Source organism: Galleria mellonella, unplaced genomic scaffold (genome assembly GCF_026898425.1).
Source record: "Galleria mellonella isolate WM207_F2 unplaced genomic scaffold, CSIRO_AGI_GalMel_v1 utg65, whole genome shotgun sequence".
NCBI lineage: Eukaryota > Metazoa > Arthropoda > Insecta > Lepidoptera > Pyralidae > Galleria > Galleria mellonella.
Window position 1 is genome coordinate 1,397,628 of NW_026442138.1, and position 27,288 is coordinate 1,424,915.

The window sequence follows — 27,288 nt, forward strand, 5'->3', positions numbered from 1 at the left end:
CTCACAGCAGAAATCATATATAAGTGACCAATACATGGTCATTTGTGGTTAAATGATACCACTTTATATTGTTAATGTTCTTTTATTTAAAATCAGATAAAGAATAATTTCGACCGAAAATTGTAAATTGACAATAAAAAATGGCACGAGAATGTTTCCGAAGCTTTATTGTAGGAATGTGCCAAATGTTAGTGATGTCATAAACCGTCACATGTCGAAAAAATGGCATAGACCAACGAACATAGACAATACCTTAGCAACTGTCTTTTTAGCTGCATCAAGCAACTCCTCAGCTTGTTTTAGCGCTGTCGCCAGTTTCTCCAGGTCCCTCTCAACAAAGAAACCCTTGTTAGGATCCGTACTAATCTTCAGGTTACCCGATAGTCCATTCTCTAGTAGAACATGGTCGATAATTGCAGCTCCAAACTCTGTTTATGGCAATATAAAGAAAAGATATTGATATGTTTGCAAAAGGTTTGCATTTTTCTTTTTAAAAAGCAACAAGTTTTTTAATAAGCAAGTACCTTATATAACGTCTTCGTACATTGTAATTTAAACGTTTTTATTATTGGAAGTTTATTTGTAGGATTATTTCTAATTAAAATGGATATTTTTTTTTTATAAGAATATACATTACCAGAGGGCCTACCATGAAATGTTTTTCGAAATTTCGGGAACGAACGAAGCACAAATTTGATGTTAAAATTACATAATACATGCCGTTTGGAAGTATTAAAAATGTTAAAATGTTGTTCCTTTGGACTTTTATGATAGGATGTATGATAAACGAAATGTTAAACTGCATTTATTGGTCCGATTTTGGTATAAACAAAAACACGAAATTGAGTCCGAAATTTTTGAATTTCATTTCATGGTAGACCCGTAGATTGTCATCATATTAACTTTTACTCGGGGATGCTAGTGGTTGCCATGCTTGGCAGGCACTACTTGCTACTGCCCATTTCTCAACCATTAAGTACCCTTACATGCCTAATAATAACTGGTATATAAACTCCTTGTTGGCTCTTTATACAAAAAAGAAGAATAATGTTTTTATCTGACACTTTTAATTGTGACATTCTCCTACAAATGTAATAAACACATTCAAGATTCGATTTTTTTTTTGTTCAGACTCAGTGGCCCATTATAGAATGGACCAGGGCCAGGACACACATGACAGAAGTATAAGATAAAATGATAAAAAAAGTTAAATGTAAATTTTTGTTTACCTAGATTAGGATTGAGAATCTTCTTTAAATTATCGCCTGGCTTGCTCCTTGACAGTATATCTTTGAGTGCTTCACTGGATGGTGCTGCATAGCTTGTTTTCGCTCTGTCCAGCGGGTATTTCTCTTTCACTGCAAATCTGGAACATTTGTAAAGAAATTTAACTTTTTACATGTAACAAGAAGAAATAATGTAATAAATTTTACTTGTAGACCTGAAGTAGAATGAATGAAGCTAAGGAACGCGAAGTAGTGGTTGACTGTATCTTAAGATATTTTGTTCACCTTTACAGCTGAAGTTTATTTGAAAAGAGAAACATGTTCCTTGCTTATTCTTTTCAAATTGGGCAATACAATTTAAAAAAATATATATTTAAAAAATTTTATATGATAAAAAACAATTTCTATTCTATCTATTTCCATAAAGTTAACCATCAATTAGTTGTATAAAAAAAATAAGTCATATTAACAATAAAACAATTCCAAAGCAGTGATTACATTTGCAACTACACAAACCTAACTTTATCACCTTCCACATGTGGTCTCAGCACATTTAGTATGGTCCACTCGTAGTCTGTGAGCACTATGTTACCGCGGTCGTACAGCTCCAAGATGACATGGTACGCAGCCTCTCCACTTCCAAATTGTAAGTCCACTATACGATCAATGCCGAGCTGAGTGAGGCATTCTAGACGCTTGTTCTTCAAGTGTTTACGTAACTGGAAATTTAATACAGCATTAAAAACTATACAGTGGCCATCTTTATAAAGCAGGACAATGTGCAACTACATATATATATATATATATATATATATATATATATATATATATATATATATATATATATATATAATTACAGTTGCAAAATATAATCCATTCGTGTTTCAACCGTGAAGCAGTTGTGTTAGCATGGCTGTGTTTCGTTTTGAAGGGTGGGATATGACAGTGAATTTACAGGGTACAGAGGAATAACACTCCTCAGGAATGGCAATGCATGCGAGGTATCATGGGTGAAACAGTATACTCTGTTATGTCCATGGTACTGCTCACGTCTATAGGCGACGGCTAGTATAGTATTATATTATCTGTGGCGACAGTTAGCATTTTCCATCAGGTGGACCATCAGCTTGTTTGCCATTCTAAGTTGTATAAAAAATATATATATATATATATGTATAAATTTTTAAAATTTAAATTTAAAATAAACTTCATGAGAAATAAATAAAGAAGTATAATATGTAAAAGTTTACTATCATAATCATTATATCAGCCATTAAATGTCCACTGCTGGTCTCCCCATTAAGGGGGGAGGGTGGGGGTTGCCAGTAGTTGTCATGCTTGGCAGGCAGGTTGTCAACTGCAGTTACACTTGGTGATGTTTTAAGAGGGACGCTGCTGCCCATGCCTTAATCATTAAGTATACTATACATCAATATAATATTCTTGGTCCCTTTCTAGCCATGTCATGTCACATAAACTGTTATATACATTGTACAGGTATTAACTTTAGATTTATTTATATATCTTGTTATTGTTATTTTTAATGAGGAGTTTCGCGACTGACTTGGCCACAACAGAATATCAGTGTTTCGCTCTTTTAAGGGCAAAGCAATAAACTGAGTTGTGACCATTTTGTGTTACTATGGCATGCGCATGAAGGAAGGGAAAGAAAGGCGATTGTTAGTTTATATATTTTGTTTTTTTTATTTGTGCTTTTTTATTTTCATTCTTTTATCTCTTTTACTGTGTATTATGTGTATGTTTTTTTTTATTGTAATTTTTGTGCTGTAAGTAATGCAAATAAATTAATATTTACTGTATTTGTTATCTCTCTTTTTACTTGGTGCAATGAAGTGTAAATAAATAAATAAATTATCTATCTATCTATCATTTAATAAATACCAACTTTCATAGTAAACCCTGATGGTGCTACATTTTTCGGCCATTCAAAATGTGTTGTGTGGAATCTGTTGCCGGATTCTAGTAGCAGTACTTGTTTCTCCTCTGTTCGCTGTAGTCGTATCACATATGTACGGTTATCTATATCATACACTTGGTTGACACGCATGCCAATCAAGCTGTAACATAAAAAATTGTTTAATTAACATTTGCAGGAATAACTGCAAAAAATAATTCATGATTTTTTGACATGACAATGGAATCATGCGCTAATGGTAACATCTCTTTCCCAAGGAAATAACCATGATGGTTACCTAAACGGAGATTGATCTGACATAGTATATTTATAGTTGTAGGAGTACAAACCTCCTTATGAGGTTGTTAAAAGAATTATATATAAAAACTATTGTGACATTTATGACAAATGCATTACATTATAAACTTTTGCTATGAATCAATCTGTGTTTTAATATACGATAATACAACAATAGTAATCACATTACATATTTTTTTATATTTATTTTTTCTCAAGTAATGTGCTTACTAACAAATAGCATTTAATAAGATTCATCAGTAAATTGTAAAATTGTTATTATTTACTGAAAATTATAATCCTGATTAATTAATGCACCATATTGGACAATTGCTATTTATATGAAAATTTGTTTGTATTTCTGTTTGTAAATTAAAAAATGTGAGTCACCTACTCACATACCTTAAGGTAATATATAATATATATATATAAATTACAAAGTTTAGGTACAAATTGAAAATTTTGCATAGAGCTTTTTCACAAGTACATATCATATTTTAGTAATTCTTTCACAATCTGTCTTAAAGCGGGTCAGGACGCGTAATGTTTTATAAATAAAATTTCTTATAATTGTTTAAGATAAAATCAGTTTAATTATAAATTAATCAGAAACATACATTGCATCAGTATTTATTGTCAACGCTACTCCAACGTATTATTTAAAATTATTTACTTATATACGCATTTAAAATTAATACGAAACGGCGTACGTGGTGGTTGTATCATTTTTTTTTTTAATAAAAATATAACCTTACCTTTGTAATTCCGTGACCATACACACTATATCGTAAGTGTTAAATCGTGTCTTCATTTTGGATGTTTTATTTGTATCTAATTACAATATATTTAAACCACTATTATTCTTTTTTGAAATCAAGATATAATAAATAGTAAAATAAACATTATTTGTGTTGACATTACGACTTGACGACACGGCCAGCTGACACCGCCAAGGTACTGTAGTAAATGACATTGACTTTGACAACTAGGTTAAATTTAATGTAATTAAATAAAAATTTGAAATAGACGTGAGCTGTATGGGAAGAGTTCTTTGCCTTTCCTTTTTGTATAAACATAACAAAAAAAAAACGCTTGTCATTTCCATGTGCGATTTTTTTGTTGTTTTCGTTTTGATGATTCCATTTTAATTAAAAAGTTTCCAAGTAATTTCAAAAATTAATTACTTATCACCTTGGAATTAAACTTATTAAAACACAGTGATTAATTTTATTATTATATGCTTATCTGTACAATTGCAAAATGGGCGCGGAAGAACAGAATATCAAAGAATTTAAATTGAAACCTATGAAATGCGAATTAAATTTTCTTAGTAAATCTGATGGATCAGCTATATTATCACAAGGTGAAGAAATTGAGTTCAATATTATTAATGAAGTTTTGTACTTAAGTTCTGCCTGGATACCTCTACATTACTTGTGGTTTTTACCTCTAAGTCACATCCTTTTTTCAGTACACCTTAAGCATTGCCATTCCTCAGCATATGACCTAAGGAACGGCGACGCCTAAGGAATAACTACTATAGGCGTCACAGTATATTCTCTAATGTAGCTTTCTCAACTAGACTGAGAAAAAAAAATTAAACTAGAAACAGGTTTTACATGTTCTTGAAATCTGTATTCACAACTGTGTTCCTAATGCAGATCAGAAGCACAGACCTGATGTATTCAATGAAGGTGTTTCTAATGGTGTCATTTGTTGATTATTATTATGGTGGAGTCTATAGTTAATTGACCATATTATGATTCTAATTATAGGGTGCATTTAATGGAGGGGCTAGGTAGTACATGCCAATACCAGAATTGTTTGGTAGGAGTGGCTCAGTTATGGTCAAAGGCATCTCTAAAAATATCATAATGCACCTATTTAAGGGGCTCCCTTTAAAAAATTAATATAACAATGACTAGAAACCTACCAAAGGAGTTAGTCTATCACATAATTTGCATTGATTTGTTTTTTTTTTAATTTTTTTTTTAATCTATATTCAGGTGAAACAGTAGCACTGGCCAGTGTCAACGGACCATTGGATGTTAAAATGCAAAGTCAGAGCATAGAGAAATCAACTTTAGAAGTATTATTTTGCAGTAAAGGTGGCAAGCCATCAGTTGGTGATAGGTAAATATTAATAATAATTTTATAATGTTTATATACTAATGTTTTTATATTAATGCTCCTTTCCACTCAGGGTTTGCTGGAAGAGAACTCTTACAGAGTTAAGCTCGCCTGTTGTACATCTTTATTTAATATATATTATATGTTTGTAATTTTTTGTGTACAATAAATAATAAATAAATAGTTTTGAAGTATAATAGTGTTATCCGACTTAAACTAAGGAGGTCGAAATAGTTTTTCCCTATCTATAAAATAAACTACTGATATTATTGATACTACACAAGTACTTCCGTTTTTATTTTTATTTAATTAATAAATTATTAGCTCTTATCTCCATGTGATCTAGGCATAGAATGCACCAACCCTTCCTATCTCTTTTATAGGTGTTGTAAGATGTGACTAAGGGAATTTAATGTTCAAAGGATGGACAGCAGCATCTCTTTTAAAATTCCATCAAAGCTTGACTGTGGTTGCCAACTCATCTGCCAAGTGTGGCAACTAGTTGTAAAACTCAGCAGTGACAGTTAATGGCTGGTATAATATTAATAATAAAAATAAATTAAGTTTCTTCTATTTTTTATGAATAAATTTACTGGATGATTTAATGGAAAATGAATGAAGATGAAATACACTAATCACTGCAGAGACACAAATGTTTATATATTTTTCTCAAACATGCTTGGAAATGTAAGCATTATTTTGACAATCTTCTTCGAGATAAATAAAAATTGCCGTACTGGCTAGATACATGTGGGCAGCGGCCGGCAGAAGTTGTATGAAAATCCATATCTGTCATGTTTTGCGGCCAGATAAATTTTTATATAAACTCATATCTGTCCTGTAATTTAAAAATGGAATGACCTTTTAATTTGAATGAAAATTTAATTTGTAAGCCAGTTCAGCTTACAAATAGAAAGCTGTTTGCTGTTTTGCTGCTGTGAAAAATTATTATTGTTCGTTATTCGTCATTGAACTTAAAAAGTAAAATTGTGTTTTTGGTTTCCGCGCATTGTTTGAGAAAAGTACTATACAAGCCTTGGCCACAACTAGGCATTGATAAACTCACGTATGTGTGCCTCGGCTACGCCTCGTTCCACATTTGCACGTTCGTCCATCAATGCCTCAGTTGCTGGCCGCTACAGTAATGTACTATTATGTGAAACCAACTATCGGATGTCTTTGTTTGATAAGATTATTCATAATATATTTCATGTTATTTTTAGATATAAGGAGAATATAATAAGACAGACATGTGAAACGGCCATTCTGAGCAGTTTGTACCCACGCACTGCCATCACTATCACCATACAGGAGTTAGAAGACTATGGTGGGGTAAGAGCTATTTCATATGTAAATTTGCCATTTATTGATAGCTTGTTCATAGAATTCTCTTAATCCCTTGAGCGTTTATGCATCTTACGCTGTACCGAACAAAAATTGTGGTACCGCACGCTAATGCAACAGCATCTGTTGCATAACTCGAATTTGCAGCGTAATTTTCATTAAATTTATGTAGGTCATTAATTTATGTAGGTCATTAATTTATGTAGGTCATTAATTTATGTAGGTCTTTAATTTATGTAGGTCATTAATTTATGTAGGTCATTAATGTATGTTCGGTCATTAATTTATGTAGGTTATTGATTTTTGTAGGTCATTAATGTATGTAGGTCATTACTTTATGTAGGTCATTAATGTATGTTCGGTCATTAATTTATGTAGGTCATTGATTTATGAAGGTCATTAATTTATGTAGGATCGCTAGATATCGTAGACAGTTTGTTCTTCATGATAATGATATTCTTCTGTTATTCCTTTTTAGTTCCTCTCCTGCTGTCTTAACACAGCGTGCCTCGCGCTCGTCAACTCTGGCGTGGCGATGCGGCACGTGTTTGCGGCGGTGTCCTGCGCGCTCGACGACCGCGGCAACATACTGCTGGAGCCGACTCAGCAGCAGCTGGAGACGGCGCGCGCCACCATGAACTTCGTGTTCGACAGCCGACAGAAGAGCCTAGTCACTAGTAAATAGTTAATTTGTTTTTTAATAGTTTTTACCAGTAACTTCTTGATCAGGATGTATAGATTTACTGATATAAAAAGGAGCCTATAGGCAATTAATCGCTAACTAACTACCGACTAAAACGTCTTTCAAAAAAAGCGTTCACGCTCACTTTTTATCTTTATCCGAGCAGTAAGTGCTTTATATTATTCCCAAATTCGTGTATAATATAGTATATATCATATATGTGTAAGTATATTTGTTATTCATATATATTTATTCCTTTATATATGTAATTTTAGTATGTATGTATATCAATAATTAGTAGTTCCCTATGGTTGACTGGGAGAGAATGCTTTTAGCATTAAGTCCGCCATGTACACATATTTGTACTAATGAATAAATAAATAAATAAAATAATATCTTGTAACATAGACAAGAAGGGGGGATTGCTAGTAACGGGGTTTAGCATCACTATTGCTAGCAATATACCATGTCAGATTGACCTCTACATGGTCCCCCTTGGAAACCATCATGGTTAATTTTTGATCACTTCGTCACAATGAGGCAACAGGCTTGCTTTCATCCTCACTTATCATTCCTCATTGGTGTCCTGCCAGCGTACATCGATAGTTTAGGTGGGGTTACCAATCCATTTACTTGATTTCATATTGTATAATTATGTTGAAGCTCACCAGAGAGAGACTTTGTACAAAAGTCGAATGCTTGGGTACCTCTGTCCCATTCGTGTTTCTACCGTGAAGCAGTTGTGTTTGCATGGCTGTGTTTCGGTTAGAAGGGTGGGATATGGCGTGAATTTACTGGGTACACAGGAATAACACCTGAGTTCTTAGGAATGGCAGCGCATGGGGGTATCATGGACGAAACAGTATACTCTGTTATGTCCATGGTACTGCTCATGTCTATAGGCGGCGGTTATCACTTTCCATCAGGTGGGCCATCAGCTTGTTTGCCATTCTAAGTTGTATAAAAAAAAAAGAACCTGCCTTTTTGAAGTCCGTTGACAAACATACTTATGAATAGAAATGTTTGTATTGTACAGGATTCGAACCTACGAATATTGCAATGTAAAACAGTTGTTAAATCGCTACTCCACTAAGGTTTACATGTATTACTATTAACCGAAATAAGTATCTTAATTTGGTTTATTTTTTTATTTTTCAGTTTGTGCCTTATAAATTCGTCAGTTGTAAACCGATTTGGAAAATTCTTTTTTTATCTGAAAGGATATACTTACAGATTGGTCTCACTGAAATTTTATCAATATCGATTCAGTAATTTAGTTTTTAGATCAAAATAACTTTTATCATAATATCAAAATAGTTTTTAAAGGCCGGCACACCTGCAATGCCGCTGGTGTTGTGGGTGATCATGGGCGGCGGTAGTCACTTACCATCAGGTGAGCCGCATGCTAGTTTGCCCCCTGCGTTGTAAAAAAAAAAAAATTGTCAGAATCGAAGTTGGATCTTTTTTTGGACACAATATTTAATTATTGGAATTTCTATTCTATTATTTCAGGTTTCACAGAGGGCGCTTTTAGCGAGGACACATACAAGGAGGCTCTGGCCCGGTGCCGTTCAGCCAGCGACCTGGTCTTCTCCTTCTACAGGGATATAGTTACAAAATATTCAAAAGTTATCGGATAGTAATAAAGACTACGCAAATTTGCTTTCTTTTATTTACCAACTTCAGAAAAAGGCATCCTCTTATCCCGTCAACATTGATAACATCATTGTCTCAACCATCATCCGTCCACTGCTGAATATAGGCATCCTCCATAGATTTTTTTCTTAATGGGTGATAATGGAATGGTAACCCCGCCTGCGCTATCGGCATACATCGGCGGGGCACCAGTGAAAGATGATAGGTGAGGATGAAGCAGGTCAGTTAGCCTATCGTGACGAATTCAACAAGAATTATTCACGATGGTTTCCAGGGGGAAACACGTGGACGTTGACCTAATAGGGCATATTGCTAGCAATGGGGCTGTCAAACTCCATTGCTAACAATCCCTTTTCTCCCTCCTCCATAGATTGCTATAAGGAACGGTCCTGACTAACCCTCGTTCACTGACTCCCTGCAATGCATTTGAAGTCGTCATTCCATCTAGTGGGGTGACGCCATACACTACGGTTGCCTGTACGGGGTCGTTACTCAAGAAGCTTTCTTTCCCATCGGTTGTCGGTTCTTCGAGCTGTGACCAGCCCATTGCCATTTCAGCTAGCTTATAGATAGATAGAGTCTATTACCAACTATAATAATAACAGGTAAAAAAAAAAATTGCTGATAATAGAAGCTTATCCTTAACATAATTCTGCACTAATATTAGGATCTTCAGCGTGCCTTTAATCAAACTGTCTATAACTACTCCTCTACATCCGAAGGTTGCCTGCAAGAGATCGCTCTTAGTGATAAGGTCGCCCATTGTTTTCTCATTGTGATTATTTCTTGTAATTGTTTGTATTTATAATAAGTTTACTATTGTAATCTTTTGGAGGAAACAATAAAGAGTTGTTGAGATGTAAGTGAATGATTTAAGAGGAAGTGATTTAAGAGGGACTCTGCTGTCTGCTCCTCGCCCTTAGTTAGTCGCCTCTTACGACACCTACGGGAAAGAAAGGGTTTTTTTAATGGATGTTAATGAAATGGTAACTCTCTCCGCGCTATCGGTATACACTGGCGGGGCACCAGTGATGGATGATTGGTGAGGATGAAAAGGCAGTTCAGTTAGCCAATCGTGACGAGTTCAACGATACATTAGTCACGATAGTTTCCAGGGGGAACCGCGTGGAGGTCGACCTGATAGGGTATACTGATAGCAACGAGGACTAACCACTCGATTATTAATAATCCCTTTCCCCCGGAGAGGAAAGCGTGGCCTATTCTATGGTGGGACCACATGGTTATCTATGCTGGGATCACTCGGTTAATATAAATAAATAACAATAAGAAATTCGATTGAATTAATACATGTGTAAGTAAGTTTATCCGTATGTTATCTCTTGACGCCTAAATGTTAATCGATCTTCTTGAAATTACATTCAGTATTTGGGATGGAGATGGGCTTTTTTAATGAGATTTTTTTTATACAACTTAGAATGGCAAACAAGCTGACGACCCACCTGATGGAAAGTGGTAACTGTCGCCTATAGACATGAGCAGTACCATGGACATAACAGAGTATACTGTTTCGCCCATGATTCCCCCCATGCGTTGCCATTCCTGAGGACTCAGGTGTTATTCCTCTGTACCCTGTAAATTCACGCCATATCCCACCCTTCAAACCGAAACACAGCCATGCAAACACAACTGCTTCATGGTAAAAACACGAATGGGACAGAGGTGCGCAAGCAAACGACTTTTGTACAAAGTCTCCCTCTGGTGAAATCAGGCCAATCTGACTATCAAGATGAATTTCAACGCCCAAACATCGGTACTTTTTTTTTTACATGGTTGAAAATGGTATGGTAACCCCGCCTGCGCTAACGTGATACGCTGGTGGAGCACCAGTGAAGGGTGATAGATGAGAATGAAAACAGGCCAGTTAGCCCATCATGATGAATTCATACGGAAATAACTATGATAGTTTCCAGGGAGAACCGCGAGGAGGTCGACCTGGTTGGGTATATTGCTAGCAATGGGATTCTCAGTCTCCATTACTAACAATCCCTTTCCATCAAATATCGGTACTAGGCATAGATAAAGCTACAGGAGGTCAATACTGAATTAGCGGGGGGAAAGGGATTGTTAGCAATGGAGTTTGACAGCCCCATTGCTAACAATATGCCTTATTAGGTCGATCTCCACGTGGTTCCCCCTGGAAACCATCGTGAACAATTCTTGTTGAATTCGTCACGATGGGCCAACTGACCTGCTTCATCCTCACCTATCATCCTTCACTGGTGCCTGGTGTATACCGATAGCGCAGGCGGGGTTACCATTGCATTATCACCCATTAAAAAAAATACTGAATTAGTAGAATATCTAGTGAGTTGTATAGGTACAGAATTTATATAGAAAGCGTAGTACAGTCCAATTAGCAAGTTATTTGCGCGAGTCGCGTATGATAGGCATCAGCCACGAGCGAGACCCGAAGTAACAGTAATAATGTGAATAATTGAAGCTGGCCCTTTGCGACGCCGCTACCGAATATAAAGGCGGTAAAAAAGTATAACAAAATGTTGGACTTCGGTAATGTAAAGCAGGTGGCACAATGGGAACATGTGGGTGGTATTTTTTTTATAACACAAGGGGCAAACGAGCTTGTGGCTCACCTGATGGTAAGTGACTACCGCTGCCATGATCACCCACAACACCAAAGGCATTGTAGATGTGCTGCCGCCCTTTTAAAAAGAAATATGCTCTTATCTTGAAGGTTATGATGTCGTATCCGTTCGGAAATACAGCCGCTGGAAGTTGATTTCAAAGAGTAGTTTAACTTGGAAGAAAGTGTCTTGAAAAAGCAATATATGAATGATGATAATAAATAATGATTGAAGATTTGTTTATTTATTTAGTTATTGAAGTTACGTAAGGAAATATTTACCTGTAATTACGTCGCGTTAAGTACCAATAGTGTATTTAAAATATATGTCACCAACGCAAAAGTTTATAATTGACAACATCTTAGTTATACAGATTAGTAATGTATAAAGAGTACCGTGGGCGTCACAGTGTATTCTGTGTTGTCCGTAGTGCTGTTCATGTCTATAAGCGACGGTTGCGACGGGTATCATATAGGCCATCAGCTTCTTTGCCATTCCAACTTATATAAACATAACTTGCTTCCTTAATTAATTTTATACATTATATAGTTTAAAATTAAAAAATAGATATAAGGCTTATATGCTTATGTAATAAAAAATTTTGGTTCTGCATGTAACACAAACTTTATGGTATTGGCGGCAAAAAAACCAAGATGGCCGATCGACGCGATCTCGGATGCAAATGTCCGCCACAAAAGCGCCGCCAGCACATTTAAATGTCGTGAACTGATGGCGATCCCTCGACGAGCGTCATTTTTGCTCTATTTAAGGGCTGCGTTGTGAACTGTAAGAATGGAACAGATTTAAATAGCGGGCAACTAAGAAAATCCGAATGCCCATTTAGCTGACAAAATAAGCCATGCCCATTCTAAATAAACTGTTGAGGTGCCTATTTCTGAGGTGAATGAAGACTTGTTATCATCGTCATTTCAGCCATTCTATTGTTGACCATAGATCACTCCCATATTTAATCATAGTATGGTCCTAAACCATTTGCCAGCCATTAACTCTCTGTAGCTTTTTATTGCATAGATTGTATTGAAATTATTTAGGTATTAATACCTACACATGATATTAATACCTACCTAGTGATTTAATTCAGGCATCATTAAATAATAGATCTTAATTAATTTTATAATATCTCTGAATTAAATTAACTGTGATTAAAGTACCTAGTGGTTATCAGGTAAAACAATATCTACAGAATTCAAAGTTCCAAGCTTAGATTATATATGTAGATAGAGTCTCGAGTCTCAAAAACGGGTCAACTGTTTGTCAGCTAATGGCTAAATTAGCTGTCTCGATTTTTAATTAGAGTTCTATATACTTGCGTTTAAGACTTACGCATACTGTAATGTGTTTTGACGTATCTATATTTAATTTATTTATTAATTAAAATAAATTTTTACGCATTAAAAAGATGCAAAAGTTATAAGACAAAGTAAATATAGAAGTTGTAAAGGAAACATTTATAACTATTTATCAGACAAAATTATAGGAAAAAGTTGACCTGCTTTTCTCAAAGCATTTGTATGGATACACTATCTATATAATCTAAGTTTCCAAGATTTAAATTTATGACGATCATCACAGTAGTTGTGTAGTTAATTCTAAAACAACACGAGGATGCCGGGCAGCTGTCATCGGAGAAACATAAACTCTCTACCATCGACAACAAAACCATTCATCTAATTCAATCTGGGAACGCGACGTTAATCAAATCCGCCGCGAACGTTGCCGAAGCGAAAGAGTAAAATATGGCGGCCTCTACGACATTTATCCTTTCCCGCGCAATTTACATACTTCAGAATTTGCGTCTCGGCCGGCATTCCCACGATCCGATGTGTCTTAATATCGATTCAAGATCTAAATTAAATGGTTAGCGGGGTTATTGTCACCTTTCTACAAAACTGGGGAATGTTGAATTTTTGTTGTTGCTAAGTCGAATTGCCAGATATTTTATTCATACTTACAATTGTGTCCTGGTATACATACATAGCTGATGACCCACTTAATTTATAAAATAATATAATATTTTTTTATGATTAAAACGTTATGGAGGCTTAGAGCAACTCGACATTGGGAACTACACATTGCAAACGATCATTGTCAACAATTTAGGGTTGGAATAAACTGCACCAAAGCAGTAAAAAAAAAATAGGTAATTTACATTTCTTGATACACTGTTTAATTGGACAATGTCGTTCATTTTATATGGATGCGATGCGTAGGTATACGGGACGGGAGTATGACGAATGCAAGTTGAAACATGCCGGCATGCTACCACCACCGCTTTATTGTCATAAAGCATGCTAACCGAGCCGGTAGTGGTCGGCATTAGCATGAAAAATTACATGTTGGATACAAAATGCGGCCGCCTGCCCGTTTAACAAATGGTAGCGTTCGCAAAATAATTTAACAATTCATTTTTATTTCTACGTCAAGTTTCGATGAGCGCTCGTGAAATAATCGTATAAAAACTAAGAATAATAGTTTTTTTTTATATATAAAACTAAGATGGCATGGAAATGCAGGTGGCTCAGAACTATTCCTTATGGCAGTCAATGGGAGAGGCCTGTGTTCAGCAGTGGACAGATAATGGCTGATATGATGAAGATAGAAAATAAGCATATGACCTGCATAATCGTACTTAACCGTAACGTACATGAGAAGAGAGGAGGGGGAAAGTATTTTTAGTAAAGGGGATAACTCTAGTTTTTGCTATGTCGGCTGGTAATATACGTAGCCACGTCGATCTTCAAACGACCTTTCTGAAAACGATCTTAGTTAATGTTTGGTGAGTTTCCCATGATGAGCAAACTAACCTGACTTGATTATGAGCTCTTATTATTGCCCTTTTCTTATTGGGGTCAGCGTAATATGTCTTCTTCACCTGTCACCTCATTAATCACTTACTTTCTGCCCTCCAGATATTTTTCGTACAGTTCATCCATTTCTTTCTGGGTTTTCCTCTGCACTTATGACATATCGGGAGGAGAAGGGATTGTTGGTATGGGGATTAGCGGTCCCACTACTAGCGGTTCTTCCTGGAAACCATAGTGGTCATTTCTTGTTGAATTCTTCACGATGGACCAATTGATCTACCTTTATTCTCATCAATCATCTATCACTGGTGCCTCGCCAGTGTATACCGATAGCACAGGAGAGATTACCATTCCATTTTTACCCCATTAAAAAAAAGAAACTTTTGTTGCAGCCGATTGCAGTGGAAAGAAAATTCACTGAAATACTATACAAATTCTTATTGGTTGAACAGGTGTGTGACGTCATTGCGACAAGCCAATCGCTACCGGTTGTAACTTTACCGGCAAAATGGAAAACAGGCGTCAGTCAAGTTTTTATTAAACTGACATTTTAGCGCCAAAACGAAATCTCGATTTTCGACTTAACAGTTAAGGCTTAGAGTGCGTTTTATTTTATGTATTATTCGATAGATTCAGTGAGGGTTAGCGTTTACTACGCCGCGAGCCATTGTTCTTTTTTTAAATACCGGCGTCGATTAATCGATCATGTTGGTTGGTTGCATGTTACTTATCTATGCAAAGCGCGGTGAAAAAATTACTGGTTGAAAAAGTTTGCAATTCCTCGAGCTCTGGTCGAATGTTGTTTAATATTACCTTAGTAATTATACAATTATATACACATTGAAACAATTAAATTACAATTTATATTGATGTATGATGATGTTATCGAATACTAAATCTAGTTCATGAAAAAAAGTTGAAATTAGTTTCTAAAGAAGTATAAATGATATATCCTACATGCATGCACTCATTTGTAGTTTTTTTAAATGGACGATAATAGAATGACAACCCAGTCTGAGTTATACAGCGGCGGGGCATCTAGGAGGGATGATAGGTGAGGATGAAAAGGCAGGTCATTTAGCCCATCGTGATGAATACACTTGGGATTCAGCATGATGGTTTCCAGGGGAGACCACGGCGAGGTCGACCTGACAGGGTATATTGCTAGCTAGGAGACTGGTAGTCCGAATTCCTAACAATACCTTCCTCTTACTCATACGTAGTTCTACATTATATATTATGTATGTATGTATGTATGTAGAAGCGAGTAGGTATATTAATACTATAAAAAGGTAAAGTTTGTGATTTTTTTATGTTCCGGATAATCTCAGGTAGTACAGATCCAATTTTGAAAATTCTTACATTATCGCAAAGGTATATTATTCCCGAGTGCTATAGAATGCTTTTTATTTTAATAAATATATATTTTAATAATAATAATAATAATTTATTTGCTCTAAATGTGGTACAAATGGTCTTAAATATCATTTCGCCTTATCTAAAGGCGTACAATTTTTTATTTTAGCACATGCTAATTACTTTTAGTGGCTTACATATATTAATAGCCTAGTAGTAGTTTAAGTAATTAATCACAATAAATGTTGTCAAAGTTAGCAAGAATTCTATAATATAGCGTCCGCTGCCTGAACGGTTTGAAATATAGGAATAAAGAATAAAGATGTTCATTACTTTTAGATTTACAAAAAAAAAAATCTGCGATACTATACATCTAAGTTTAACTTTACCAGAGGGAGACTTTGTACAAAAGTCGATTGCTTGGGTACGTCTGTCCCATTCGTGTTTCTACCGTGAAGCAGTTGTGTTTGCATGGCTGTGTTTCGGTTTGAAGGGTGGGATATGGCGTGAATTTACTGGGTACGGAGGAATAACACCTGAGACCTCAGGAATGGCAACGCATGGGGGGTATCATGGGCGAAACAGTATACTCTGTTATGTCCATGATACTGCTCGTGTCTATAGGCGACGGTTACCACTTTCCATCAGGTGGGACGTCAGCTTGTTTGACTTTCTGAGTTTCATATTAAAAGTAAAATAAATTTTACAAGCCGTTCTTATTAAAATCTTAAGAAATATTCAGGTACACTGGGTAATTTCTACTGATAAATTGTAAGCAGTCCATAATAAACATTCATACGTTTACTCAGGAGCAAAAAAGTTGAGTTATTATTGGCAAATAATTTGTAAAAAGATATTAGATATCTAGATATGGAATAATAATCGCAGGAAAAGTTGTGGTTTATAATAATTTAGTATTTGGCTGATTATTAATCTATATATGATATAAAAATTAATGCCACTTTTCGTTGCAATTTTATAACTCATGAACGGGCTCACCTATCCAAACCAAATGTTTAGGCTTTGTTCGGATTATTTAGTAGATGGTTTATGTGAAGTTTGCACAAAATTGATGGAGCTGTTCTTCATTTATCACATTTTTCGTAACGAACGAATTCAATAAATGGCGGATCGTTTTGTTAATGGGGATTTGTGTGTCAAATTCAAACTTTTTTTAAGAAGAGGATTGTTCTGTCAAATTGAAACTTTTTCAGTGTTGACAGTACAAGCATGTTGTTATGTTATTTATGCGGTCATTTCATTTTGGACGTGCTTTGGTTAAAGCAAATTGTCAGCGATAATTATTGCTTTGTGTTTATATTTTCAAACTATAATATACTTTTTGATTTTTTTTATTATTTTACTTTATACGTAGCGAAGCACGTACCGGACCGCTAGTAGGTATAATATAATATAATACCAAAATTAGACGGAAATAGCAATTATTGAAAATCTATTATTTACCTAGTAAAAAAAAAAAACTGGCACATGTTAAACGCTCATTCTGCCATTGTATGTAATACAGATAAAAAATATTTTAACTTTATCTTTATATTGATTATAGGTGTCCGTAATTATAGAATAACAGCAACGATCTCAATTTCGTGTAGATAATTTTCACGTATTAATTGGCCAATTATAATAAGTGATCCAAGTTTAAACCCTTCTACTTTAATGATACGATTCGTGTTTTTAATCGTGGCAACACAGAGTCGGATTTGGAGAAGAAAGTTTATGATTTATACAGATACTAGCTTTTACTTGCCCCTTCGTCCCTTCAATCGATTCATTGACTCGGATAATAAGTAGTATATTCTTATATCCTTCTATATATCCTTTTCCATCCCATATAGTATCTACGAATATGCCAAATTTAGGAATTCCAGGAATTAACAACAATGGTTTCCAGGGAGACTCACGTGGAGGTCGACCTGAATAGGCATATTGTTAGTTCACATTGCTAACAATCCCTTCCATGTAATAAGTATAAGGTCAGTTTTTCTTTTCTATTTAAGAGTTTCCTCTTGTCGGTGCAACTAATTCATGCATTCTCTTCCAGCCAGCTCTATTCTAGGTCATATCTTTGACCTCTCTATACGATATGACATCTAGTATTTCTTTTATCTGTCCCATGTAGTTATTTCTCGGTCATTGCCTTCCTGTTTCACACTCTATTTTTCCTTCTAGTGTCAACATCATCATATCAGCCATTAACTGCCCACCTTGCCACGCTTGGCAGGCGGATTTGCAGTAAGGCTTGAGAGATGTTTAACGAGGGACGCTGCTGCCCATCCCTCAACTACTAAGTACCCATAATCGCCTTCTACGACACCTACGTGAAAGGAAAGGGTGGCCCATTCCATACCGGGATTACACGGCCTTCTAGAATACTCTTTAAAAATAGTCATGTCGTATAAAGTTGCCCAGCATTTTGCCTCTTCATTAGGTTAGTTTTTTTTTATGGGTGAAAATGGAATGGTAACCCCGCCTGCGCTAACGGGATACGCTGGCGGAGCACCAGTGAAGGGTGATAGATGAGAATGAAAACAGGCCAGTTAGCCCATCATGATGAATTCATCAGGAATTCATGATAGTTTCCAGGTAGAACCGCGAGAAGGTCGAGCTGGTTGGGTATATTGTTAGCAATGGGATTCTCAGTCTCCATTACTAACAATCCCTTTCCCCCCGCATTGGGTTAGTAAGGGTTTAAAATTATTATTGCCACATTGTATGAGGAGCGTGCAAATGTGCATTAACTGCAATGATGTCGAGGTGGACGGCACATTGGCTTTACATCAAACGGAATGGCTACACACGTCTCGACGGAAATTAAAAAGCGACTCGTTTGCGAGGTGGCGCCCCGCTGCGGCGCTGATTAAACGCATCTCGAATATTGGCCGATACTTGCGAACACGTTGTACGGTGCAACAGGCAGGGTCGGACTGGGTCAGAAGGGCCCGGGTAGTTGATCACAAGCCCGGGGCCCGAGACTAGATGATGGTAGTTGCACCAGTTTGTAGAGGCACCGTAAGTTTAGTAAGCTAAGTCCATGGGGGGCCCACGCAAGCTGGGGTACGGTTGGCAAATGCCATCTCAACTATATGGCCAGTCCGATGCTGGCAACAGATGAATATTTAACTTTTTTCTAATGGATGAAAATTAAATGACATCTTTGCCTTTGCAATAGGTATACGTAAACAGGACACCAGAAAGAGATGATAGGTTAAGGATTTTTTTTAATGGATGATAATGGAATGGTACCCCGCCTGCGCTATCGGTATACGCTGGCGAAGCACCAGTAAGGGATGATAGGTGATGATGAAAGCAGGTTAGTTAGTCCATCGTGACAAATTCCGTTAGAATTAACCACGATGGTTTCCAGAGGGAACTGTGTGGAGGTCAACCTGATAGAGTGTGTTGCTCGCAATGGGTCAGTTAGACTCCATTACTAATAATCCATTTCCCCCCTGGGTTAAGAGTTAAGCTCGCCTTTTTTTACATTTGCTTACCTCTGTCATATTTTTTATGTACTAGCAGTGTGTACAATATAGTATAAATAAATAAATAAATAGGTGAAAATTAAATCAAGACCGCTAGTGATGAATTGAACAAAAATTAACCACAATGGTTTTCAGGGAAACCGCGTGGAGCTAAGCTAGCATTAATAGATAGCTATCTTCTTCTATGTACCCTAATAGGTCAACTTCTATGTGGATCCTCTGAAACCCTGGATACCATCTTGGTTAATTATCGTTAAATTTGTCACGATGGACCAATTGACCTGTCCTTTCACTTTCACCTATCATCTCTCAGTGGTGCCCCGCCATACAGATAGCGCAGGCGGAGTTACCATTCCATTTTCACCCATTAAAAACTCTTGTACCGTAGATACTATCCTTAATTTATGACCCATACCTATATATGAGCTTATTTGCCAAAATCGACATTGTCAAAAATTTTATATAAGTTTCACAAATAATAATGTATTAAAAAAAAACACTGGCCATATTAATCTCTTTGCTCAATGCTTCTTCTTTCGCTGTCATAATACATTTGGCATGTTCTATGTGGTAGTAATATTAAAATGTTATAATTATTAATATTAAAATAAATTATAGAATTACTATAATGCAAATAAAAATATTGAAACTTTTGAAAACTGCTAAAAATTCTTCAGGGATACATTGTCATGTTCTAGCTAGAAATCATGGCATTAATTTATATTTGTCAAATAAGAGGTAAACATACATAAGTAGATATACATTGTAAATAATTATCTGAAATCTTTTACAAGGCAATTATTCTGTATATAGTACATACATTTTTTTTTTTGATGGGTGAAAATGGTATGGTAATGGATTGGCCTCATCATATATATTAACAAGATTTAAACCTGACATCCAAACAGCAGATTGGATTATTGTTCTATAAGGAACAGATTGCCAATTAGCAGTCTAGAAAAAGAAAGAAAAAAAAAACCCTTAATTAAAATAGACTACTAAGATATTATGTATTTTTTTTTTATGAGTGAAAATGGTATGGTAACCCCGCCTGCTCTAACGGGATACGCTGGCGGAGCACCAGTGAAGGGTGATAGATGAGAATGAAAACGGGCCAGCTAGCCCATCATGATGTATTCATCAGGAATTAACCATGATAGTTTCCAGGGGGAACCGCGAGGAAGTCGACCTGGTTGGGTATATTGCTAGCAATGGGATTCTCAGTCTCCATTACTAACAATTCCTTAACCCCCCATAGTACATACATTATGAGATTTTGGGTTAGGTATGAACATGTACTTTTCCCCCATTTTCGGCATAAAATGGGCCAGCAATTCTTTTCTCGTGGGTGTCGTAAGAGGCGACTAATAGCCGAGAAATGGACAGCAGTGTCCCTTTTACATCACTTACATCACCGAAGCCTAACTGCGGTTTCCAATCCGCCTGCCAAGCGTGGCAACTACATACTGGTAGAACAGCCCTAGTATATATGGAAGTCTATGTTCAACAGTGGAGAGTTAACTGCTAGTATGATGATGATAATGTACTTTTTCATCACTCTGAAGTTGACATTGTTTATTGCAAAATATATTTATTATTATTGTCAGGAAAATTTACATCTCCCCTCTTAAGGAGAGGGAATGGCAAACTAACCCCCGGCAGAAGCACAGTCGGCCGGGGTTCACGGCCCCAGGGAGAGAAACCGGCGTACAATGCGGGCTGAATCTTTTTTTTTTATACAACTTAGAATGGCAAACAAGCTGACGGCCCACCTGATGGAAAGTGGTAACCGTCGCCTATAGACATGAGCAGTAGTATACTGTTTCGCCCATGATACCCCCCATGCGTTGCCATTCTTGAGGACTCAGGTGTTATTCCTCTGTACCCAGTAAATTCACGCCATATCCCACCCTTCAAACCGAAACGCAGCCATGCAAATACAACTGCTTCATGGTTGAAACACAAATGGGACAGAGGTGCCCAAGCAATCGACTATTGTACAAAGTCTCCTTCTGGTAAGATTATTATTGTTATTATTATAGTTATTGGATGGTTGTAATATTCAAGTTAATGTAATGCTTTTTGTCTGTTTATCCCTTATTTCAGACACGATGTACTTTGTTTTTTTAATAAATGACTAATGACTACACATTATTTACATAATTTAAGATTGTGTCCCACAAAAATAAACTACTTCAATTGTGACAAAACCAGTTAGTTTGATCTAAAAACTAAACAGATTTTAATAAAATTGCTATGGAATCAATCTGTTATAAAAAAAAAGAAATTCCCAAAAAATAATAAAAAAAAAGAATTTTCCAATTCGGTTTACAACTGCCAGTGTTATGAGGTGACAAAAATAAAAATAATATAATCCAATTTAGAGCCTTCTACTTTTTGAAGTCTGTTAAAAAAAAGGCCGGCAGCACACCTGCAATGTCTCTGGTGTTGTGAGTGATCATGGGCGGCGGTAGTCACTTACCATCAGGTGAGCCGTATGCTCGTTTGCCCCCTGTGTTGTAAAAAAAAAAGCAAAAATAGGCCGAATATGTTAATTCTCAACACACTCTTAGCAATGTTTTTGCACAGTTTGAGCGTTACCAAGTATTCCCGATGGAGCGGGCTGGACCTCGGTGACCGCAAGGAGCTGGAGTGGCGGGATGTGCTCACCGAGGCCGAACAGATAGTGGGCTACCCCACCTCGTTCCTCAACTTACGCTGGCTGTTTAACGACGAGATAGCCAATACTGCTATACATCTTAGGAAGTTAGTGAGTGTGTCTGGTTTTAATTTTTTTACATATATCGAATTGAAATTCAAATTTTCTTTATTCAAATAGCAACAAGCACTTTTAAATCGTCATTTTTTAGGGTTCGGAAAGTTATTATCTGTTCAGAAGAGTCCGCAAGCCAGTAGTTGCCACCTTTCGCAGGCGAATTGCCAACCGCAGTTAGGTTTTAGAGGTTTTAAGGCATGGGCAACAGCGTCCCTCTTAAAACATCTCCTAAGTCTGACTTCGGTTACCAATCTGCTGCCAAGCGTGGTAACTACGTGCAAAATCTCTTAAGAAGGAGGCTTATGTTCAGCAGTGGACAGTTAAAGGTTGATATGATGACAATTCACAACACTTTATTTAAAATTAAATTTGATTGTCAAACAGGTGGGCTCAAACCATCCTCTTCTAAAGTCCGCAAAGAATCTTCTAATTGGATCCAAGAGCAACCTACAGTCCGTCGGTCTGATCATCCTCCTAATATCCAAGGCTGCAGGCTTCAATAACTTGGAGTTTACCAGGGACCAGTACGATTCTTGTGTTTTGCACTCACAGAGGGCGCTAGCGGAGATTGTAGAAATGAAAAGAACCGGCCACATTATTCATAAGACCATGGTTAACCTACGAGAAAAAGAGAAGCACGGAGAGAAGTATAAAGATCTGTTATACGGGAATAAAATTGTATTACTCACTGGTAAGTGGGAATCCCAATATCCTTCTTCTTCTTCCTCAGCTCGACTTCACAGTTAAGATTTTGTTAAAGTAGGTTTTTTTGATGGATGATAATGGAATGGCCACCCCGCATGCGCTAATGGTATACACTGGGCACTCCCTCACTGGGCTGGGCACCAGTGAGGAGAACAGGTGAGAATAAATAAGCAGGTCTTTTTTTTATGGGTGAAGTTGGAATCGTAAGTCTGCTTGCGCTATCGGTATACGCTGACGGGGCACCAGTGAAGGGTGACAGGTGAGGATGATGGTACGTCAGTCCTTACTTGTATTTCACCCCTTGATTCGAAATGTATCATTGTGTGAATACCTGCTTGGGAGTAGTAATACAAATGAATTTCATGTTGAAGTTTTTTGTATTTTTTTTTGCCTCCCTAGGCAAACAAGCAGACGGTCTACCTGATGGAAAGTGACTACGGTCCTCCATAAACACCTGAAACAACTGTATTCCTCTAGTGGAGATTTTTTCATGAATCTTTAACAGGGGATTACCTGCTTGCCACGTGTCTACACCAGCTCGGAGGGCTGCGAAATAATGCAGTTACAGAGCTGATCTCTACCGGTCTTAGGGATCTGGTTGAAGGCGACTTTTTGGGTGAACACGATAAGGAAAATAATCCCTGGCCTACACGACCTAAGGGTAATAGAGATTATAACTAGGCTTAAATTAGACGGTAGTATATGAATCAAACATATAGCCTCCTATCCTAAACCTCAAGCTTAGTTTATTTTTTCTTAGAAAAAAGAGACTAAATACATATGTATATACACACGCATGCACGCACGTACACACACACACACACACCGATAAACGACGATGTATTTAGTGCATACTTTACTTACATTGTAAACTTTTTTATTTAGAATGCGGAATTATCTGTTTTTATATGTAGATCTAACTTTGCAACAGTTTTTTTTTGCTACGCAAACAAAACGTCTATTTCAATTGTCACAAAAATAACTTGGGATCAACATCTAACAATATTGATTGTAAATAGAATTATAATAATTGAGAACTTGATTTTGGAAGCCGTTCAAAAGATAATCATTCTTCATGATGGGGTGACGACCTGAAATATATTGCAGGGAGTCAGTGGATGCAAGTGGCCCAGGACCGTTCTTTATGGCAGTCTATGGGGGGCATTAAACGGATTATGTCTAGCATTAAACGGATAATGGTTTAAAAGAAATGCTAATTTTATTTTAAAATTGTTTAGAATCATCGGGAAGAATAAAATAGAAAATGTATCCTATAGATTTTGGGAGTTTTTATACCAATCTGGCGGAAAATAAGCATTTTTTTTTACAACATAGGGGGCAAACGAGCATGCGGCTCACCTGATGGTAAGTGACTACCGCCGCCCATGGTCACCCACAACACCTACGGTATTGCAGGTGTGCTGCCGGCCTTTTAAAAAGGAATATGCTCTTTTCTTGAAGGTTATGCTGTCGTATTGATTCGGAAATACTGCTGCTGGAAGTTGATTCCAAAGAGTGGTTGTGCGTGGGAGAAAGTGCTTTGAAAAATGCATACTATTAGATGGGTCTTATGATTATTTACCAATATTGTAGTATGAAAAAATACAATTTAAAGCGTATTAACGAGAATTTAGGTTTATCTAATCTTTTAATCATGCAGGCAGCAATGAAATGAGAAGCCATTATGAATGGGAGAAGGAAGACAATCTTAGAAAACTAGGCTCAAACGAGTATCTCGGACAAGGGAAAGACGAGTGGATCTATCGGACGATGCTTATGTCTGGGAGCATTCTCGGCAAGGGTTGCCAGGGCGCTATGAAGCTGGCAAACCGCGGGGAACAAACAGAAAGGGACGCGTATATCCTTGGAGGACATTTGGCCCTCATATGGCAACTGTATTTGGACGTCAAAGAATTCTTTACTCATCCATATTTGTATTCGTTAGTCGGTGCGCCTGTTACCTTTGCTCTATGGGAGTATCCCACCATATATAGCCATATTCTAGAAGCCAAATTGGACAAGAAGCCCGTAGAATATAAACAGTTGTACTACGCTGTGAGAGGCACCAGAGCTATAGATTATTTGTCCAATTTTCTCGATGACGAGTTAGCGGCCGTGTTGAAATATTCGGAGAGGTTCCCGGTGACTGATGCGAGGCTATCGTTGCAGAAGATGGCTCTTACAATACACGGGGAAGCCGTACAATATATAGAAATGTAATTGGAATAAAGGTGTTTTAGTAAAAAAAGAATTAATAAATAACAAGACAATAGTTGTAGCACTGTTTTTTTTTTATTTAAAATAAATCTATTTACAAAATTTCCTTTACAAAATGCTTGGCATCTCTAATTTTTTTTTCTCGCATCACTGAGATCACATTGTTATTTCGGAAATTAAAGGTAATATTATAGGTGATAATGAAATAGTAACCCCACCCGCGCTATCGGTATACACCGGCGGAGCACCAGTGAAGGATGATAGGTGAGGATGAAGCAGGTCAGTTAGCCCATCGTGACGAATTCAACGAGAATTATTCACGATGGTTTCCAGGGGGAACCACGCGGAGGTTGACCTGATAGGGCATATTGCTAGCAATGGGGCTGTCAAATCCATACAAAATTGCTAACAATCCCTTCCCCCCGAAATTTTTATATTAAATAATACTATTAAATTAATTTACTATAAACCTACCATGTTAGTTAACGGGTGATAAATAAACATTCAGTCGTGCAAGGTTAATTGTATTAATTAATAAAATATAACAAAATTGTTTTCCGCCATCGAATGTTTTAACTTTTAGAGTTCGATTACGGATGTATTAATGTTTCATTTATTATTTTTGTTAATCATTACGCGCGTAATATGTACTTAGTAAACAGTAAGTACTTATCGTGATAAAAATATGTTGGCACACTATTTGGTTGCCAAGAGACGATAAGAAACGATAACTATGTATGTTACTAATACATTATGATACATCTATCAATATTTTTTACATTCTCATGATTTTTTTTATATAACTTAGAATGGCAAACAAGCTGACGGCCCACCTGATGGAAAGTGGTAATCGTCGCATATAGACATGAGCAGTACCATGGACATAACAGAGTATATTGTTTCGCCCATGATACCCCCCATGCGTTGCCATTCCTGAGGACTCAGGTGTTATTTCTCTGTACCCTGTAAATTCACGCCATATCCCACCCTTCAAACCTAAACACAGCCATGCAAACACAACTGCTTCACGGTTGAAACACGAATGAGACAGAGGTACCCAAGCAATCGACTTTTGTACAGTCTCCCTCTGACTTTACATAACTGATGGTTTTTTCCATAGGGTCGAATTATCTGCTCAAATGACTGTGGAATGGACCCCTGTAAATTCTGTACAGTGGTACCTCGACATACGAATTTAATTCGTTTCGTAACCTTGCTCGTATCTCAAAGCAATTTTCCCCATTGAAATTAATTGAAATGCCATTAATCCGTACTCCCAGAAAACCACGTCAGTTGTTTTTGTTAAGTGTTAATCTGAGGTAGGAGAAACTGTTAGACACCAACATCCACCCCGCATGTTGGGATCTTGTGCAGCGGTATAGTGTGCGATTGTTCGTATCTCAAATCTTGTTCTCATCTCAAAGCAAAATATCATCTCAAAACGCTCGTATATTTAGGTACCACTGTATATTAATTATTATATCTAATATAAATGGATTATGACTTGTAAAATTAGTCGACAACCGTCATACTCGTGAACAATATGCGTTACATTTTATAAGGAAGGGATTTAATGCGATCATTCAGGTAATCTTTTTTTTTATGCAACTTAGAATGGCAAACAAGCTGATGGCCCACCTGATGGATAGTGGTAACCGTCGCCTATAGACAGGAGCAGTACCATGGACGCAACAGACGGACCTGGTTGGGTATATTGCTAGCAATGGGATTCTTAGTCTCCATTGCTAACAATCCCTTTCCCCTCAATATACAATAACTATATATTGGTTTAATAACGAATATATATTGGTTATTCAATATATAAATATTGAAATGTAGCAGCCGATCAAAATTTATATAGACGTTTGAACGCTTGGACGATATCGAAATGGGTAATGACCCTTTTTCCACCATCAATGTCCAGAGAAATCCAATATATAGTATATCAGTGTCGTACTCTAATTACCTATACCTAGATATGTTTTTTCTTTCCTTAATGTGAACATTTCTTGTAATTATTTGTATCTATAATAAGTTTCCTACTGTAATCTTTTGG

At 36.6% G+C, this 27,288-nt stretch overlaps 3 protein-coding genes across 3 annotated transcripts in view; 2 read left to right on the forward strand and 1 right to left on the reverse strand.

The window, feature by feature from the left end:
- LOC113516541 (ribosome quality control complex subunit NEMF homolog) overlaps nucleotides 1-4,404 on the reverse strand; it is a 29,085-nt gene extending 24,681 nt beyond the window's left edge. Inside the window, exons 1-5 of the mRNA XM_052900446.1 lie at nucleotides 4,194-4,404; nucleotides 3,133-3,304; nucleotides 1,743-1,945; nucleotides 1,230-1,366; nucleotides 253-428 (exon numbers count right to left, since the gene is read on the reverse strand). Coding sequence (XP_052756406.1) covers nucleotides 253-428; nucleotides 1,230-1,366; nucleotides 1,743-1,945; nucleotides 3,133-3,304; nucleotides 4,194-4,249 — 744 coding nt within the window. The 5' untranslated portion in view covers nucleotides 4,250-4,404. The remainder of the gene's footprint in view (nucleotides 1-252; nucleotides 429-1,229; nucleotides 1,367-1,742; nucleotides 1,946-3,132; nucleotides 3,305-4,193) is intronic.
- Nucleotides 4,405-4,539: 135 nt separating this feature from the next.
- On the forward strand, nucleotides 4,540-9,252 carry LOC113516543 (exosome complex component RRP46). Its single transcript, XM_052900447.1, has 5 exons — nucleotides 4,540-4,801; nucleotides 5,445-5,571; nucleotides 6,792-6,900; nucleotides 7,391-7,589; nucleotides 9,107-9,252. Exons 1-5 carry the CDS (start codon nucleotides 4,699-4,701, stop codon nucleotides 9,232-9,234), a joined length of 666 nt encoding a protein of 221 aa, XP_052756407.1. The 5' UTR covers nucleotides 4,540-4,698; the 3' UTR covers nucleotides 9,235-9,252.
- A 10,848-nt stretch (nucleotides 9,253-20,100) lies between these two features.
- On the forward strand, nucleotides 20,101-25,287 carry LOC113518010 (all trans-polyprenyl-diphosphate synthase PDSS2-like). The gene is made up of 5 exons (XM_026902756.3): nucleotides 20,101-20,272; nucleotides 22,124-22,304; nucleotides 22,695-23,001; nucleotides 23,521-23,676; nucleotides 24,676-25,287. Exons 1-5 carry the CDS (start codon nucleotides 20,163-20,165, stop codon nucleotides 25,233-25,235), a joined length of 1,314 nt encoding a protein of 437 aa, XP_026758557.2. The 5' UTR covers nucleotides 20,101-20,162; the 3' UTR covers nucleotides 25,236-25,287.
- The last annotated feature ends 2,001 nt before the right edge of the window (nucleotides 25,288-27,288 follow it).

Bases quoted from the DNA above. Each gene is read 5' to 3' on its own strand.
- LOC113516543 (XM_052900447.1), top strand. From the start codon at position 4,699: ATGGGCGCGGAAGAACAGAATATCAAAGAATTTAAATTGAAACCTATG. The intron at 5,572-6,791 runs GTAAATATTAAT...TGTTATTTTTAG, and splicing joins AAGCCATCAGTTGGTGATAG to ATATAAGGAGAATATAATAA. The intron at 6,901-7,390 runs GTAAGAGCTATT...ATTCCTTTTTAG, and splicing joins AGTTAGAAGACTATGGTGGG to TTCCTCTCCTGCTGTCTTAA.
- LOC113518010 (XM_026902756.3), top strand. From the start codon at position 20,163: ATGCAAATAAAAATATTGAAACTTTTGAAAACTGCTAAAAATTCTTCA. The intron at 22,305-22,694 runs GTGAGTGTGTCT...ATTGTCAAACAG, and splicing joins CTATACATCTTAGGAAGTTA to GTGGGCTCAAACCATCCTCT. The intron at 23,677-24,675 runs GTAATAGAGATT...TTAATCATGCAG, and splicing joins CTGGCCTACACGACCTAAGG to GCAGCAATGAAATGAGAAGC.